The sequence below is a fragment of the Gadus macrocephalus genome, chromosome 3 (assembly GCF_031168955.1).
Source record: "Gadus macrocephalus chromosome 3, ASM3116895v1".
NCBI lineage: Eukaryota > Metazoa > Chordata > Actinopteri > Gadiformes > Gadidae > Gadus > Gadus macrocephalus.
Window position 1 is genome coordinate 15,300,777 of NC_082384.1, and position 17,384 is coordinate 15,318,160.

General features: G+C 49.5%; 1 protein-coding gene across 1 annotated transcript in view; it reads left to right on the forward strand.

Annotated features, from left to right (window-relative positions):
- The window catches only part of lef1 (lymphoid enhancer-binding factor 1), a 38,660-nt gene that overhangs the window by 14,595 nt on the left and 6,681 nt on the right, over positions 1–17,384 (forward strand). Inside the window, 8 exon segments of the mRNA XM_060047572.1 lie at positions 2,589–2,676; positions 2,679–2,720; positions 5,484–5,506; positions 5,508–5,575; positions 6,764–6,883; positions 7,909–8,071; positions 9,315–9,422; positions 11,896–11,944. Of these exon segments, the coding sequence (XP_059903555.1) occupies positions 2,589–2,676; positions 2,679–2,720; positions 5,484–5,506; positions 5,508–5,575; positions 6,764–6,883; positions 7,909–8,071; positions 9,315–9,422; positions 11,896–11,944 (661 nt within the window).

Sequence of the window (17,384 nt, forward strand, 5' to 3'; positions counted from 1 at the left end):
CACATTGTACTCCAAACGCCTTGTTTGGAGTACAAGAAGTACAGTTGTGATACTGTCAGTGTGAGGAAGAACTTGCCTTCCATTGCTTCTTGCTAACGATCCACAAAGCTTTGTAGCTTTGTTGAATCGTGAATTGTGTTGACCAAAGTAAAAGCATGACTCCCTGAGGTGTGGTTTTCTTTTTGCAAGTCAACAATGGTATCCGACTGCACCAAATAATAAGGGAATGTGAGTGTGAGCAACACCATTGTCTGATAAAACCATTGTCACCTTAGGTTAGTTTCAGTGCAGAAATCGACGGGGAACAAAAACGTCAAACACCAGCCTTGTTCTTTTAAGTTGACGGCGGTACCAGTCTGTGCCAGGTGCGGCGGGAAACACAGACACACACACGCACGCACACACACACACACACACACACACACACACACACACACACACACACACACACACACACACACACACACACACACACACACTCACACACATTCCAGGCCACCTCATATTGGAGTGGGGGGGGGGGGGGGGGGGGTGCTTCGATGCTAAGCTATGAGCCACCAATTAGCCTGGTAGGACGCTTCACACGGATCACACACCGGCCCGACAGGGCGGCTTAAACAGAACCTCTCACTCCCCTCACCGCTCCCTGCGTAAGTCTGTTCCCCACGTACGTAGAAACCATGGAGGACTACCACGACTGCAGACCGCAAGACAATACAGTTCCATTTTGTACAGTATTTTATGGCAATTTGGTGTCATTTCAAGTCTTTTATGCAAAGCCTTTGCACAGCTCCCACCACAGCCATCCATCCCTCCCCCGCCCCCTTTTTCCCCTCTCCTTCAACCGAGTTTTTAGATGTGGTGCGGCCCAACAGTAGATGAATGTGGTTCAGATTAGCATATATCCTTTTGGAGGTGTGTTTTGACTCCAGCTGAGTCGCGGGCTCAGCTTGTGAATAGTAGATTTAGCATGGCTAAGCAGTACCATGGGTTAGGGCTGCCTGAATGAATGCGGCGTGGTTGGGGTGGGGGGGGGGGCTAGGGGAGGGCGGGATGGGGGTGAGTGGGGGGGGTGGTGGCGGCGGTGGTTCTCAAGAGGGGTTGGGGGGTTTTCTCGGGTCTGTCAGGGTCTATTTCGGTTGTCTGGAGAGGTCTGTCGGGTTGGCCCAAGGGCTTGGGGTTGTGGGTTGCGAGATGGGACGGGTGGGGGTTGGGGGGGGAGGGGTGGGGGGGGGGGGGGGGGAGGGGGTTGGGGGGGTGGGGGTAAGCCAGGCACTGTTGTTGACGTGATTATCCCTCTGAAATGGTGGCACTGCAGAGTCTCAGTCTCGCTGTTGCCCTCTCTCTCGCTCCCTCTCTCTCTCCTCCCTCCCCTCTTGGTCTCGCAGACTCCCTCTACTCTTCCTCTCCTTTGCCTCTTGTCACCTCTCTCTGCCTCTTTCTCCCCTCTTAGCCCCTAATCTTTCCTCTCCCTGGCTCGCTCCCACCCTCCCTCTCTGACGGGCTGTCTCTCCCACCTGCCTCTCCCACCATCTCTCTCTCCCTCTCCCTCTCCATCCTCTTCCTAATCACCCCCCTCCCCTCTGTCCCTCGCTCCTCCCCCCACCCCCTCCCCGTCCTTCTGAGTCTGTAATGAACTCCTCGTAGTCAGTGGCTAATGACTGCCTTTGATCTTCCTCCTAAGACCTCTGCTCTAACTACCCTGTGGGCTCTCTCTGCTATTGCTCTATCTTTTCCTGCCTGCTCTCGCGCGGCTGCAGCAAGGCTTGGTGTGTGTGGATGTGTTGCTTGTCTGTCTCTCCCTCTCTTTCCCGTGTTTAGCTTTTTTACTCTTCCTCACTGCTTTTTCTCTCTTTCTCCCTATTTCTGTCTTCCCTTACTCTTTTCCTTACCACCGTCTTTTCTCTGTCACTTTCAAACTCTTATCGTGGAGCTTTTTTTATCTTGCCACTCTCAACGTTCTTCGCCTACTTTTCTCACAACTCTCATCATTCTCCCCCTCTCGCTTATGCTCTTCTGTTGTTAATTTTTTTACTCCTTGCATGTGCTTTGTAGTCTCTCCTCGCTCTTCTCGCTCTCTCTCTCGTCTCTCGCTCTCTCTCTCTCTCTCGTCTCGCTCTCTCTCTCTCTCTGCTCTTTCTTCTCTCTCCTCGGTCGTGTCCTTCTCTCTGTCCTTCCTCTGCTACTTCAATGCTTCAGCTTTCTTTGATTTCTTTGCGCTGCTTCAGGAGCGGGTGTATTGAACCTGCTGACCTAGACTAAACAAAGTTCCCAGGTGTTGGCATGTGGGATTTCACTGAATTCAAATGAGTTTAATAACACCCCAAAGCTGTATTCATTTGTGTTGCACCATGCGGTTAATCTCATCCATACATCACTATACATCTCTATAAGGTCACACTGGTGAACACCAGCCTTTTGCTGCCCTCCATTATATCCTTACCCTATGAAAGGGGAGGGAGCCAAGTCTCTCCTTCTGGTTCACAAGCTGTGCACACAGGAAGTAATCCATATAACCATGCATTCACTAATGGAGTCTGTGTCCCTCTCTCCTCTCTTTGTCTATCTTTGTCTCTCTCTCTCTGCAGTCCAACAAGGTTCCAGTGGTCCAGCCGTCCCACGCCGTGCATCCCCTCACCCCGCTGATCACGTACAGCGACGAGCACTTTGCCCCGGGCCCCACTCCGGCCACCACCCCCAGGATGTCAACAACAAACAAGGTAGCTCCCAATCCGGCCTCCGTCCGCCCTCTTTCAAAGTAAAAGCACCCCTTGCTGTTCCTTGTCTTTAAAAAGAAGGGTCAACGGTGGGATCAGCGGCGACGGCTAACCACTGAGTCTGCATAATGACGGGTTGCACTTATTTCCATTCATTTCAAAAGTAAAAGCAGCCCTTTTCCTCGGTGACCCCGTGCCCTACAATCTTAAGTACGTTATTTATTTTTGGGCTGACCACAAAACCACTACAAATTGTTGACCCGAGTCAGCGGACACGGCGTATATCGTGTGGCCAACACCATTGCCATGCTAACGCTACTTTCCCCACGAGGTAGCTCTAAGCTACAGAGCTAACCACGCGGAGCCACTGTCTATGGGATAGCTAATGGATCCTTTTGTTCCTCCTCCACATCCCGCTCCTCCTCCTCCTCCTCCGCCCTCCTCCTCCTCCTCCTCCTCCTCCTCCTCCTCCTCCTCCTCCACCTCCTCCTCCTCTGCCTTTACTTCCGAGTGGACGGGGTGTAGCGGTAGCTCTTTGCGGCATCAGAGGAACCTTCTGGCAGGTTGTGAGGAGCACCTCTGTGAGCACCGCACAGCTGGAGATCTTGGCAGCCTACGCACAAAGATATAGAAAACAAGTATACAGCCTCCATAACACACTCATCACCGCCTTCCTCTCATCTCCTGTCATCTTCCTCCTTTGAGTTCCCTATTGAGGAGAAGAAGAGGAAGATGAGGGGGAAGCAGGGGTTGAACTGTAAATAACGATGTAGGACCCCAGGGATGGGAACTCACGTGGGAGTTAGATCAAGAAAATGGAGACATGTGAAGAAACCACGTCGTCCCATATATGTCAGGAACGCTACAAAGTGTCATGTTGACTTGGATACCTTTGCTAATGGAAGCCGGAAACAATTAGGTACATCACCAAACTAAGAGTTGGCACACACAAACACACACACACACACACACACACACACACACACACACACACACACACACACACACACACACACACACACACACACACACACACACACACACACACACACACACACACACACACACACACACACAGGTTTATAAATAAACTACAGATTAAGATCTTTCAAATGTAATAACCAAATCAATCTTCTCAAGGATCCATCGTATCCGTCGGTGACAGCCGGTGGGATGATGGACGTGTTTTCCACGTTTGCTCCTTGGACTCACCGTTCAAAGGAGCACGACGTCACGTCAAATATATCTACTTTTAGAATCAAGAGCAAATGAAAAAAACACCGACAACAGCAAATCTCTCCTCTCTCTCTTCTCCCCATCCCTCCCCCTCCCACCCATTAGCCAACCGCTGCACGGCGCTCCTTAGTGGGATCAGGACTTTGATCTTCTCATTAATTTGGAATCACAATCGTGGATTTTCTCATTATGAGCTTTTATGTGTGCAAGGCCCACAACGGGGGGGCAGAAGGTCGCGCGTGGGGACCCTGGAAGCATTTACATTTCAACCTTGCATGTATAATATCCGGGGGAAGGGATGGGCTACCATGGCGTGTATAGCCTCCTTAGTTTTTCAGTTTTTTTATTCAACACTGATGACATTGCATTGACGTTACTGGCTGTGGTCTGGGGGGAGCAGTAGAAGGTGAATGGGAGTGGCGTCTGTGGAACCACGAGAGAAGGGGAGTGGGTAGTAATCATCAAGTAGCTTCAGGGGCAAGGTGAACACTTCAAACACCACCAGTCCCAACCCCACCTCCATCCCCTCCAATGTACACAGACTCCCCTCTCCACCAGCAACACCACCTCCCTCCTCCTTACCCCTGCCTCCAGGGAGGGGTAAGGAGGAGGGAGGTGGGTGTTGGGATTAGCAGGCAGGGGGTAGTGGCGTGCACACTGGGATCCAGCTCCGCAACACTGGCTTTAGAGATATAAGCCCCCCTCCCAGCCACCCACCCATCCCTCCCCAGGATGGGTGCGTGGATAAAGGGGTGGATGGAGGGCCTCTTTAGACCACAGCATGGGGAGAGATGGAGGGAGAAAGGCGGGGGGGGGGGGGGGGGGGGAGAAGAAAGATGGAGGAGATGCATGGGGAGGAGAGTCTGTGCGGTTTCAGCAGAGGATTAGCGAGATGGTGCTAATCTAGATGCGATTGGCACTCTGCGTGTGTGTGTGTTTGTGTGTTGGTGTGTTTGTGTTGGTGTGTGTGTGTGTGTGGGGGGGGGGGGGTTTGTGTGTGTACACTGTACTACATTCACAGTATGTCGTACTACATTCTAGTCAAGTAGGTCAATACTGCTGTTGTTACTAAAATGCAAAAACAAATTATCTGCATGTGTGTAACATGGTTTGTATTGATATTTAATAAAATTGCTCTTCTCTATCCCTTGTCGAGAATTTGCATGAAAAGCCGACCGCATCCCAGTAAGATATTTGGGTTTCTCAACCATGGGGTCCAGTAGGAATAGTTTAGTTTAAGCCCCGAAGATGCAGTATTTTACTCATATTCAATCCCATTTCCTCAGGGGCGGCCGGGGACAGGGTATTCAAATCTTAATCAACCAATGATTGGTTTGGAGAGGGAAAAAAACAACCCCAAGGGACTGTGAAATGACTAGCATATATTTAGACTGACTTGCGTTTCGAATACATCCATGGGTCCGTTCAGTGTTGCTTGCTGATCATTAGAAACAAAAAAGATGCCAATGAACATTTGTATCGCAAATTGTCATGTTTTGTATTTATTCTATTTTACTTCCTCCCCCGTAGGCATGTCGAGACATCACCATGGAGGGCGACATGCCCAACTTCTACTCTCTGTCCCCGGGGGGAGTGGGCCAGATCACCCCACCGCTGGGCTGGTGAGTCCCATCCCGGGAGCAGACCCATACCTTATAGACGTTCATGTCTATGGAGACTCAGCTTCTGTTGCTCCTGGGCAGACACACACTCACTGCTTCTAAACACTAAACTAGCACAGTGTGTGTTCAATGAAGTCCAGAGAGAGGGGGGAGACAGAGAGGGAGGGGAAGTCAGAGAGAGAAAGAAGAGGAAGGGAAAGAGAACGATAAAGAGAGGTGGGGATCAGATGAGAGAAAGAGAGGGAAAGGAGAGAAAAAGGGTGAATGTCAAACACATCATCCTTAAAGTGTGCCTCTGCATAACCATATGGCCACTTAATGCTTTCAAAGGCTTTCTGGAAGTACTTCACAGCCGACCGAACGGCATGCTTGTAAAATACTATTAGCGTGCGCTTGTAAGTCCTACAATAAAATACCAAAAAATGTATATTTATATACAGTATGTACGTTTTCTCTTTCTCTCTCTCTCTCTCTCTCTCTCTCTCTCTCTGGCACAACCAGAGTAAAGGCAGATGTGTGTGTGTGTGTGTGTGTGTGTGTGTGTGTGTGTGTGTGTGTGTGTGTGTGTGTGTGTGTGTGTGTGTGTACAATCAAAAGGAAATCTGAGCACACATGCTGGCCTTCAATCAAAAACATGCCCCCGTTTCAGGGAATTTTTGAGGAAATTTGCTTTACAAATTATGTAGATTCCATCGTCAACTGTTGTGTGGATCCTACAGTACGTTCATACACTTATCCCAAAGCCACAATGACTCCACAGTTACCCTTCTCTACAATACGACCCCGTTTTATGGTTGAACAATAACTTTTCTATCTTTCAAATTGAGATAATTTTTTTAATTGAATTGATAGAATTAAAGTATATTCATGGAACTATCCAGAAGCAGTTGTATGATACGAGATGTTCAGAATTGCCACTTTGTTTTTCTTAGGAAAGTCCTGATAGGGATATCTAACAAGTTTTTCACTGTTTCAGCAGACGCTTTTATCCAAAGAAACTTAGTGGTATTATATTAGTTTATATGCATGTAATTAATGAGCAGGTAGATAGGGAACCTTTGGGGATTAACCCAAAACCGTTGGCCCTGGGCTCAAGGACTAACTAGATAACTAACTCAGACGATCAGCCATGATGTCATGTATTGCTTTATTCAATGCTATCTAAATGTCATGCGTTGTGTGCTGCAGGTTCTCTCATCACATGGTCCCTGGCCCCCCAGGGCCCCACGCCACAGGGATCCCCCACCCCGCCATCGTCAACCCACAGGTCAAACACGAGCCCCAGCATGACACCGACCTCATGCACATGTGAGTACCGAACACCACAACACCACAACACCACAAATCCACCACCACAGATTCCTCTCTGTCCCCCACACAGCCACCCACCCACCCGCACACACACACACACACACACACACACACACACACACACACACACACACACACACACACACACACACACACACACACACACACACCCGTCCACCTGCAGTAACTTCAAACCCCCTTATCCTAAACTTGGTTCAGTAAAGCGGTGAAGTTAGGTCATCCGCAGCCTGGGCCTTTTGCCCACCCCAGACCCTGGGTCAGAGCCCTGGTTCTGATCTCTGTGTCCGATAAGCAGCCAGAGAGCGAGAGAGAGAGATCGAGGCGGGGAGAGGGAGAGGGAGCGTATCACACTGATAAGGGCGATAAGGGACCCAGGCTTCGCTTGGCCTCTGGGTCTGTGGAGCCGTGGCGGGCAGAAGAAGATGAGAGGTCCTGGATGATTGCCGCTGGACGGAGGTCACCTCATCTCCTCCATCTTCGTAGCGGGGGCAGCATGCTGGGCTCCTTGAAGCGATTAGCGCCCATATTTCCATTATTCATGGGCACGCTCCGTCCCAGCCGTGCTTTATATCCAAATACCGATCGCAAAATAAGTCACGAGCGAGCTGGGGGGAAACTGTGTGTGTGTATGTGTGTGCGTGTTTGTGTGTGTGTGTGTGTGTGTGTGTGTGTGTGTGTGAACTTTCACATTTTGGTTTTAAGCGTTAGCCAATGTGTGGCAGAGGGAGTAGGGCTCTCGGTTGGGCCTGTAATGGTGAGGTAATCTCCCAGCTTGAAAGGCTGTGACCGAAACAACTGCAGTTGATTAAAACGCAGAGCCGGGGCCACCTCGCTTCTCACGCACTGTCCCCACTGGCTAAAGACATCCAGACCTCCGTCGCCATAGCACCCACCACACGACCTCCATCCTCTCCCCCCCCCCCCCCCCCCCCCGTTCCTTTTTACCAGGTTTTGTTCTTTACCTCCGTCCCGGTGTTCTCGTGCTGCTATTGTTTTGACAGGAAACCCCAGCACGAGCAGCGGAAGGAGCAGGAGCCCAAGAGGCCCCACATCAAGAAGCCCCTCAACGCCTTCATGCTCTACATGAAGGAGATGCGTGCCAACGTGGTGGCCGAGTGCACTCTCAAGGAGAGCGCCGCCATCAACCAGATCCTGGGCAGGAGGGTAGGTTCAACCGACACCACCGCCACCGCCACCGCTGCCGCCACTACCACCTTCGCCGCTGCCGTCATCGCCCCCCTCCCGTCCCCCTCGACCAGGGAGTGGTTGGGAATCGCTTTACAGGCTTGTTGTTTCGTTGCTCTTTAGGACGGAAACACGAAAAGGGAGAGGTGGTTTCTTTACCAAACTCTCCCCATCCCCGTTCCCCTCCCATTTGTTGGGTAATGGCATGGGGACATTCATGCTTTTTTAAAGTGGTCTGCGAAGGCGAGCCCCCCCCCTTACCCAATTAGTTATTTAAAAACAAAACCGAAATCCCCCTTTTTTTTTATTCACATCTAAATAAAAAAAAGGAACCATCTGTAATTAGTCATAATGATCACACAAGCTCTGTCCCTCCCCCCTGTACCCCCCCGTCCCCCGTCCCCCCGTCCCCCATCCCCCCTCTCTCCGCCCAGCGCGGCGATACGAAGTGTGCGTAACAATCTGGCATTAGATCAAATTGCTTCTAATAAAATATGCCCGGGTGATGGCACGGTTGGAAAACGACAAAATTCTTTCCTTTTGAGGATTGCGGGAAGTGAGTGGAACCACAGAGCCATGTTAGAAAGCCCTAACGAATAGGCCTAGCGGTGGAGGCAGCCAGCCACAGCAAAGCAGGGTCTGTGGGCGCGCTGCGCAGGGTAATTGCTCACTGCCGTAGCAGGGATAAAGAGCGCTGCTAAATTGGAACCAGTGTTTTGATATGAAATCACCCCCTCGCTTTTTTTGGGGTTTCTCGTTTTTTTCCTTTTTTCAATCGCACACTATTCGTTGTTTGCTGGTGTTCTCTCGCTCTCTTCCCTTGTGTTCCCTTTTGGTCTTTCTTTCACAACTTTTTATTTCACTACCATGTTTAAACGGTTTGAAAGTGGAAATACGTGTTTTGTTGGGGCAACTTTAATTTAAATGAAGGAGGAGGGTGGTTGGATAGTCTGGTGGTTAGGGTGGCGTCCAGCCCAAAGGTGTTGGGTTTGAACCACAACGCCCAGTGACAGCAAGACTACCTGTAGTCCTCCTGCAGCAAGGTGTTCTTGCTACAGGAACACCTGCAGCAAGCGCTGAAAGAAGACTCGAAAGTGAACCGCAGTCTCTGGAGGAAGCATGGCATGTGAATTTACATTTTGACACCGTCCCTCTCTCCCCTCTCCCCTCTCCCCTCTCCCCTCTCCCCCTTCTGGTCCTAATCTCCCATTGTACTGACCAGTGGCATGCGTTATCTCGGGAGGAGCAAGCTAAGTATTACGAGCTGGCCCGGAAGGAACGGCAGCTCCACATGCAGCTCTACCCCGGATGGTCTGCCAGAGACAATTATGTAAGTATCAATAGAACAGACTGCCAGCGGGAGAGGTGTGTGTGTACCTGAATGTGTATGTGTGTGTGTGTGTGTGTGTGTGTGTGTGTGTGTGTGTGTTTGCGTGTGCATGTTTTCCTAGGCTTTCACTCTAAGTCCTCACACTTTTGTCTCTGAGTGTCAGTGTAGTGTGTCTCGTGCCTGAAACTGCACACGACCGTGACGCACCACGGGTGGACCTGAATCGGCCCCATGCTCATGCATGTCCGTTTTTAGCACTTTTGTCTCGCTCCCTCGTCGGTGATTCACAGCGGTGTGATTCATCGCTACGTATCTTTGTGTGTGTGTATTGCAGTATCATGCACATTATCATTATGACAGCGAGAGGAGAGAGAGGCTGCAAATGGCCAGGCTCCCCTTTGATGTTCCCCACCAGCGTGGTCCTTTAGATATGCAAAATGCCAACCAACTGTTACATTGGCCCCGGGTGTTTTTAGGGTAAATTACGACATCAGTAGCATAACATACAGGCACCTACAACAATATCCACCTCTCACACTGCCAAAGCCCCTTTGATATGACAAAAATGGAAGATAAGATTTTGGTTTTGATTTTCATAACAAATATTCCATGTGTAGCTTAGTTTAGCCACGAATAGGAAATTGCAAGAGTCTGGTATGTGTGTGTGTGTGCGTTTGTGTGTGTGTGTTTGTGTGAGCGTGTCTGTGTGTGTGAAAGACATTGTGAGAGTGCCTGCCGTTTAATTAAAAGTGTGGCTCCAGCACTCACACACACTCCACCACCAAAAGTGCTTTGCCGTGTTTATCTGCCTCCCCCCGGACACCAGCAGCATCTCCTCTCCTTGTGGTCCCCCATCGCTCCGGGGCCAATACACCTCACCCAGCAGGGGGCCCGCACACTGCAACACCGCTAGCCATACCGCTAGCCGCACCGCAAGCATCACCACTAGCAACACCTCTAGGAAACACCCTTTAGCAGCACACCACTTAGCAGCAATCATGCTAACCCTAGCCAGGGTAGCATGCTAACCTAAACTAAATATTTAGTCGTATCTCATATCCTAATAAATTTAGTTTTATTAGTGAAAGGTTTCCTTAATATGGAGCGCAAGATAAATGTTAAAGCCGCTCCAGCCCGAGGACATACCTTCTTGGCGCATGTTTAAAGAGTATATGAATCATAAGCACAAGCGTTGGGTGCCAGAGCCTTCTGATTGGCTGAATTTGGTACTGCGTGACGTAATAATGATGAAAATAACAACGAGTGACTTCCTTTGACATCACTCTCGACCAATCAGAAATGGTAATTGAGTTGAAGATTTTCTTTAAATTAAACAAGAAGAAAAACGAAACAATTATTGCAATGTAAATCTAAAAAACCTATCCGAGCAGTTGGTCAGCGACTAATGGAGAGATTTATATGTTCCTCTTCTCCTATATCCTTCAGACATTATATTCGTCTTAGAATAGGTACAAACTCACCCAGAGGGTGAATAGCATTCATAACACCACTGCTCTGTATTCCTCATCATATCCCGGCTTCCTCTCTATCCTCTCTGCCTCTCCCTCCCTTTGCCTTTCCCTCTCTTTCCCATTCCCTCTGTCTGCCACAGCAGTAGAAGGCAGATTAGCTCATGAATAAGTGGATTAGCAGACTTTGTAGCAGGGAAGCAAAGTGGTGCTCATATTTGACTAGGACGACTTGACACTGCTATCTATACCTATAGTCACCCCCTCCCCCCCTCCCATATCCCCTCCTCTGCCCCCCTCTGGGGATTTGGCATAAGCCGTAAATCCATACTGACTCTCACCAGAAATAGTGATGCTCTTCACACTCATCAAGCACGATTGCTCTCAATACCTTGGGGCAATTTTAATTGCACTTCATATTAATGGTTTGCCGTAAGCGGGACTTCAAAGCCTTTTTGCGGGATATATGGAGGATAGGCTTGTACAGGCCAGGTTAGGGACAAGAGTACACACAAAATACTACTTGTTTTGTTATTGATTAAGTCCAACCACCAACTGCCACCCTCTTCTATTGTCATACCCCCCATAACCCCCCCCCCCCCCCCCCCCCCCCCATAAAAGCAAGTAATTATTTCATTGAGGTTTGCAAGCTGAGGATCACCACAGAAAAAGCTTAAAAAATCCTCAATGTAAATAATATCACAATAGCAATAGCTTCTTACACCCAGTATGTAACTAAACTCACTAGCTAACGACACCCACTAGCCATCTAACTCACTAGCGAGCTAACTACAACCACTAGCTAACGACACCCACTAGCTAACTAGGCGGCCCCCGCTCTCTATCTGGGTGTGGCGGTGTCCAAGGAGCTGGGGACCGGGAGATGCTAGCTTGTGGCCAGCGGGGGATGAGTGAACATGGCAACCAGCAGCAGGACATGAGCGTGGTGGAGTGGGGGTGAGTGCTGGAGCCACACTTTAAGCGTTCACCTGGATATTTTCTAGGGAAAGAAGAAGAAGCGGAAGAGGGAGAAGATCCAGGAACCAGCTGCAGGTAAAAACCAAAACACTTTCATTAGATTTTTTTGAGGATTGTTACATTTTTATTTCATGCGATTCATAAAGCATTGTATCCATCCCATGTCGAGTCTGTTAGTGATTGCTGACACACCCGAAACGGCAAGCTTTCGTCTTCTGTGCCTTGCTTTTTCTTTTTTTCCTTCTTTACGACACGTTGGCCAATGAGCTCCTTTCTTCTAGAAGACAAACCCTAACCTTTTGCAAAGTTAGCCTAATCGCAAGCAGGTGTGCGTCCACCAATTAAGACCACATCAAAGTGACTTGCTATAGTCTTCATTCAGCCCTGGCCGGGCCTTTGTTGGTCCTCTTATGACTTAATCCCCTCCATCATTGCACCTCACGGATACACATCCCCCTCAACCCACCCATCCACCGCCCTTGCTCCTCACCCCTCCTCACCCCTTCTCACCCCTTCTCACCCCTCTCCTCACACATTACCCCTACTTTGGGATTAGTCTGTCCATTATTGACGTCTCGTCTGGGGCTTTGCGCTTTCCTCTGGCCCACTCTGCGGTCTCTTTGTTGACAGTACGCTAACCATGCGATAGGCTAGCTAACTAACGTCCAGCTTTACCCATTTAACACATTTCTATTATTATAATGATAATGTCAGACTCTAAATTATAAAGAACGCCATGTAGACCTCACTGTCGGTCCACCGGTGGCCCTGGTGGACCTGGTCGCACTCCAATCTTTTAAAAACAGCGTATTTTCTGCAGGTACAGGCCAGAGAATGAAAACGGCGTACATCTGAAACCCCAATGGTAAGACTCTCCTGTACTCTCCCTCCCCCTCCCCTCTCCCTCCCCCCCCCCTCCTGTTTGGTCTTCATGTCAAGTCTCCTGTCTATAAACCAGTGCTTAGCGCTGGCCTGAGCGTGTGTACCTACAGACTAATCCTGAAGGGTCGATCCCCCACCACCCACCCCACCTCCATCACCATTGTGTCAGCCATGTCGCGGCCTCGAGAGGCCCTGGCGCTTTGTGTGAGGCGCTTGCCTCAATGGCCCCCACACAATGGGCCTGTGTGTGTGTGTGTGTGTGTGTGTGTGTGTGTGTGTGTGTGTGTGTGTGTGTGTGTGTGTGTGTGTGTGTGTGTGTGTGTGTGTGTGTGTGTGTGTGTGTGTGTGTGTGTGTGTGCGCGTGTGTGTATGTGTGTGCGTGTGTGTGTGTGTGCGTGTGTGTGTGTGTGTGTGTGTGTGTGTGTGTGTGTGTGTGTGTGTGTTGTAAGTGTACATAGGTGGATGCTGGTATACAGTTTAATCCGCCGCTTTGAGTGTCTTGGGTGTTTTTTTCGGGAGTTTTTTCGGGAGTCGGGAGAGAAGGGTGAAATACGGGATGGTTTGTGTTTCCGGAATTTGCTGGTAACTAAGCAAGGTGTAAGGCTTTAATGACCTTGCTTGCACATTCCTGTTACTTTACAAACAGTTACTCATGGTGATTAATTCACGTGAGTCATATATTGAGTTTCAGCCTGCAGGTTCTTCACCATCAGCCCTGGAATAGGTCCTGAACTGTGTTTTAATTTAGAAAGCTAATGAGTAAAATAACCATGTATAACTAAGGCATGTTATCTCTCCACCTTCCCACATCCATTATGGCTGATGCTGCTTACTATAGCAGCCTATGACAGCTGCCTGTGCAGATATCCAATAGGAAGTCTAATAGGGTGGCATTTGGCATTTTCTTTCTTGCATTCATTGTTCTTACCTCTTTGTATGTGATTCACTCTCACTGGGTCTTACCTCTCTTTTTAATTATTCCTCTGTGTGACTCTCTGTCTCTCTCTGTCTCTCTCTGCTCTGTCTCTTTCTATGTGACTCTCTCACTGGATCTTAACAGTTTCTAGGTGACTCTCTTTACGGGGCCAGACTCAGCATCCTGTTGTTTCGTCTCTCTCTCTCTCTCTCTCTCTCTCTCTCTCTCTCTCTCTCTCTCTCTCTCTCTCTCTCTCTCTGTCTCTTTCTATGTGACTCTCTCACTGGGCAGATGTGGCAAATCTGGTCTCATGACGAAATCACCTCGGCGCAGACAAAGGGCCTTTCCGCTGGATCGATTCCTGACCCGGTCGCTCTCCCTCATCCCAAAGTCGGACAGATTTTCTCTCTCTATTCGCCACAGATCTCAAAGCGTGGAGGGAGAGAGTTAAAAAAGCACATTATCTCTGATCCAATAATTAGCGGTGCCTAGCCGCGACGGGATGGACACCCGCTCTGATTCCCAGTGACAGCCTCATGCTAATATGCATAATACGGAGCATACGGAAACTACACCCCCCAGCCGGCAATTTATGCAGATCCCAGGCAGAGCCGCGCCAGGGTGAGCTCGGTGTCGACGCCAGGAACCTCTTCAGATTAAACTTGTTTGTCTATTCGTTTCCATCTGCCCCACTCTTCTCACGCTAACCTTTTACGCCTCACCGTCGCGGCCGCGGGATATTCCTGTGCGTCACGTCGACGTAGGTGTCAATTTCAACCTCACTTTTCTTTTAATAACTGTCAAAACAGTTACATATTAGCTCTTTTCATCGCATTATTTTTAAGGTTTCTTATAGCGTTTTTTCTTCTTCAAAAAGCGCCTTGCCTTCGTCATTGCTACAATTCAGACGAACGTATCAAAAATGGAAGTTTCAGATAAATCGGTGAGGACCTCAGATGTTGATTTCGGCGGCGTCCCGAGCCTCGTCCTTGGGTCTGCGTGTGTGTCCGACCGCGTACCGTTGTGTGAGCTGAGGCAGGAGGAGGGGGGTCTCGACGTTCTGTTATCGTTAGCATGTCATACACTGGGCCTGCCACACAGCTGGCTCCCACCACAGACCAGCACCGCGGCCCAGCAGAGGAGAGGACAAGTCATTACTTTGACATTGTGAAATAAGCGTTTCCAGCCCTGCCTCCCAATCGCTTCTCTTCATCTCCTTCACTTCTCCTTTCCTCCCAATATATATCCTTCATTACTCAACACTGCCCCCCTCCCCCCTCTAGTCTCCCTCCCCACCTCCTCTCTTATTTATCTTCCCCCTCTCTCTCTTTCTACTATTACTCTCTTTTACATATCTCCTCTCTCTCTCTCTCTCTCTCTCTCTCTCTCTCTCTCTCTCTCTCTCTCTCTCTCTCTCTCTCTCTCTCTCTCTCTCTCTCTCTCTTATTGCTTCTCTCTTTCTCTTACCTTTATTCTCTATTTGTAATTCTCCCTCACCCCATCCTCCCTCTTTTTCTCTCTTTATCTCCACCTCTCTCTCTTCACTCTATTCTCCCTCTTTCATCTCTCTTCTCTGGCTCTTTCATCCCTCAATTCTCTATTCTCCCTCCCTATATTCTCCCCTTTTTTATATTTTGTGTTTGTTTGTATGTTTTCTAGCGTGAATATCCTCAGCCACTTTCTCTCTTCTGAGCTGTTCCTGGCTCATTTTTGTCTTGACAGAAGCCCTGTGTTTCACATCCTTTTAGATGCTTATCTGGTCGAGACTCAGACAAACACACACACACACACACACACACACAGACACACGGACACACGCACAACATTTACACAGACACACACACACACACAACATTTACACAGACACACAAACACACACACACACAACGCACACACATACACACATACACACATACACAGACACACACACACACACACACACACACACACACACACACACACACACACACACACACACACACACACACACACACACACACACACACGCCCTGCAGCCTCTGTAGTCTTTTAACAGTCGACACAGATTTCTCTCACAAGGGGTGGGGTCGCGGGACTCTCCCACAAAGGTATCCTTCTCAGGCTGCCAGGGCTCTGGTCACGTGAGTAGCGGACTGTCACACAACCATCCTGTGGAGCAGACAATGAAATGGGCGTGTGAGTGACTCATCTCTGGCCAACTTTCAGGGGCTCGTCTCTCGCTGTTGTTGTCGTCTGAAATTTGATCTCTCTCTCTCTGTCAGCACAATCTGAACTCCCCTCGTTGGAGATTTGACAAATGAAGGAGATGAAAAATATCTTTTAGGCTTTTTCCGTGAGTTTACATAGCTGAAACGGGTTAGGTGTATGTGTGTCTTTGTGCATGAGTGTGTGTGTGTGTGTGTGTGTGTGTGTGTGTGTGTGTGTGTGTGTGTGTGTGTGTGTGTGTGTGAGTGTGTGTGTGTGTGTGTGTGTGTGTGTGTGTGTTTGTGAATTTGTGTGTGCATGTGTGTGTGAGAGGACATCAATAAGGTAGTGGGGGTCAACTTCTCCAGACTGAGGTTCCCTCAGGGCCTGGGAGAGATTATGATGGAAGCCATCCTGCGGCGTGACGCAGATCACCGGTCAATATGGCCTTTCTTCGTCTGCCGCTCTGGTCGCACGGCTCCCCCCAGCAACCTCCCCGTCATGTGGGCCGGCTGAAATCAGCTGTCAGCGAGGGGGGGAGGGAGGGAGGGAGGGAGGGAGGGAGGGAGGGAGGGAGGGAGTGAGGGAGAGAAAATCCCTTTTATGTTACAGAGCCCTGAGTTTTGCCAAATCTCCCTCCTGCCTATCACGCTCCACATTTCCATTTTTCTCTCTCTTCTCTCTTTTTCGGGTCGTTCTTTATGGCTTTGCTCCACTCTCATTCTCTCTCACCAACTTCCCCCTTTGTTTTCCTTTTCTCTTTCCCTTTCTTTTTTTATCTGACTCGCTCCCCTGCTCTAAATTTTTGCCTCACTCTTTCTCTCTCTTCCCGTCTCTCACTTTTGCCTCTCTGTCTCTCTCACACTCTTGCAGTTTATTTCTTTCTCTCTCGCTCTCTTTTTACGCCTCTACCTCTTTACCTCTCTCTCTCCCACTCTACCTCTCTCTCTCTACCTCTCTCTCTCTCTACCTCTTTAGTTATACCTCTCTACCTTTCTCTCTCTCCCTCTCTCTCTACCTTTCTACCTCTACCTCTCTACCTCTCTCTCTTAACCTTTTAACCTCTCACTCTCAACCTCTCCCCCTCTCTCTCTCTAACTCCCTCTCTCTCTCTCTCTCTCTCTCTCTCTCTCTCTCTCTCTCTCTCTCTCTCTCTCTCTCTCTCTCTCTCTCTCTCTCTCTCTCTCTCTATACCCCTCTCTCTTTAAAACCTGGCCACAATCTCCAGCCGCAATTAGGCCACGTTCCGCATCTGCCTCCATTTTCCCCGGCCGTTTCAATTTGCCGCCTTGCCCCCTCTGGGCCACCGTGGCTCTGCAGACCAGCGCCTCCACCACGGCCGTCTTGTTAGGGACCTGGGGGTGGGGGGTGGGGTGTGGGGTGTGGGGGGTGGGGGCTGGGGGGTGGGGGCTGGGGGTGGATAATTGGACGATGGAATCCGGATCCGTTAGGAGAAAAAAAAACAACTACTCATGCCTTTAGTGGGATCGGCTCATGGAAGGGAGGATGGTTCTAAATGGTACTTTAATGTTT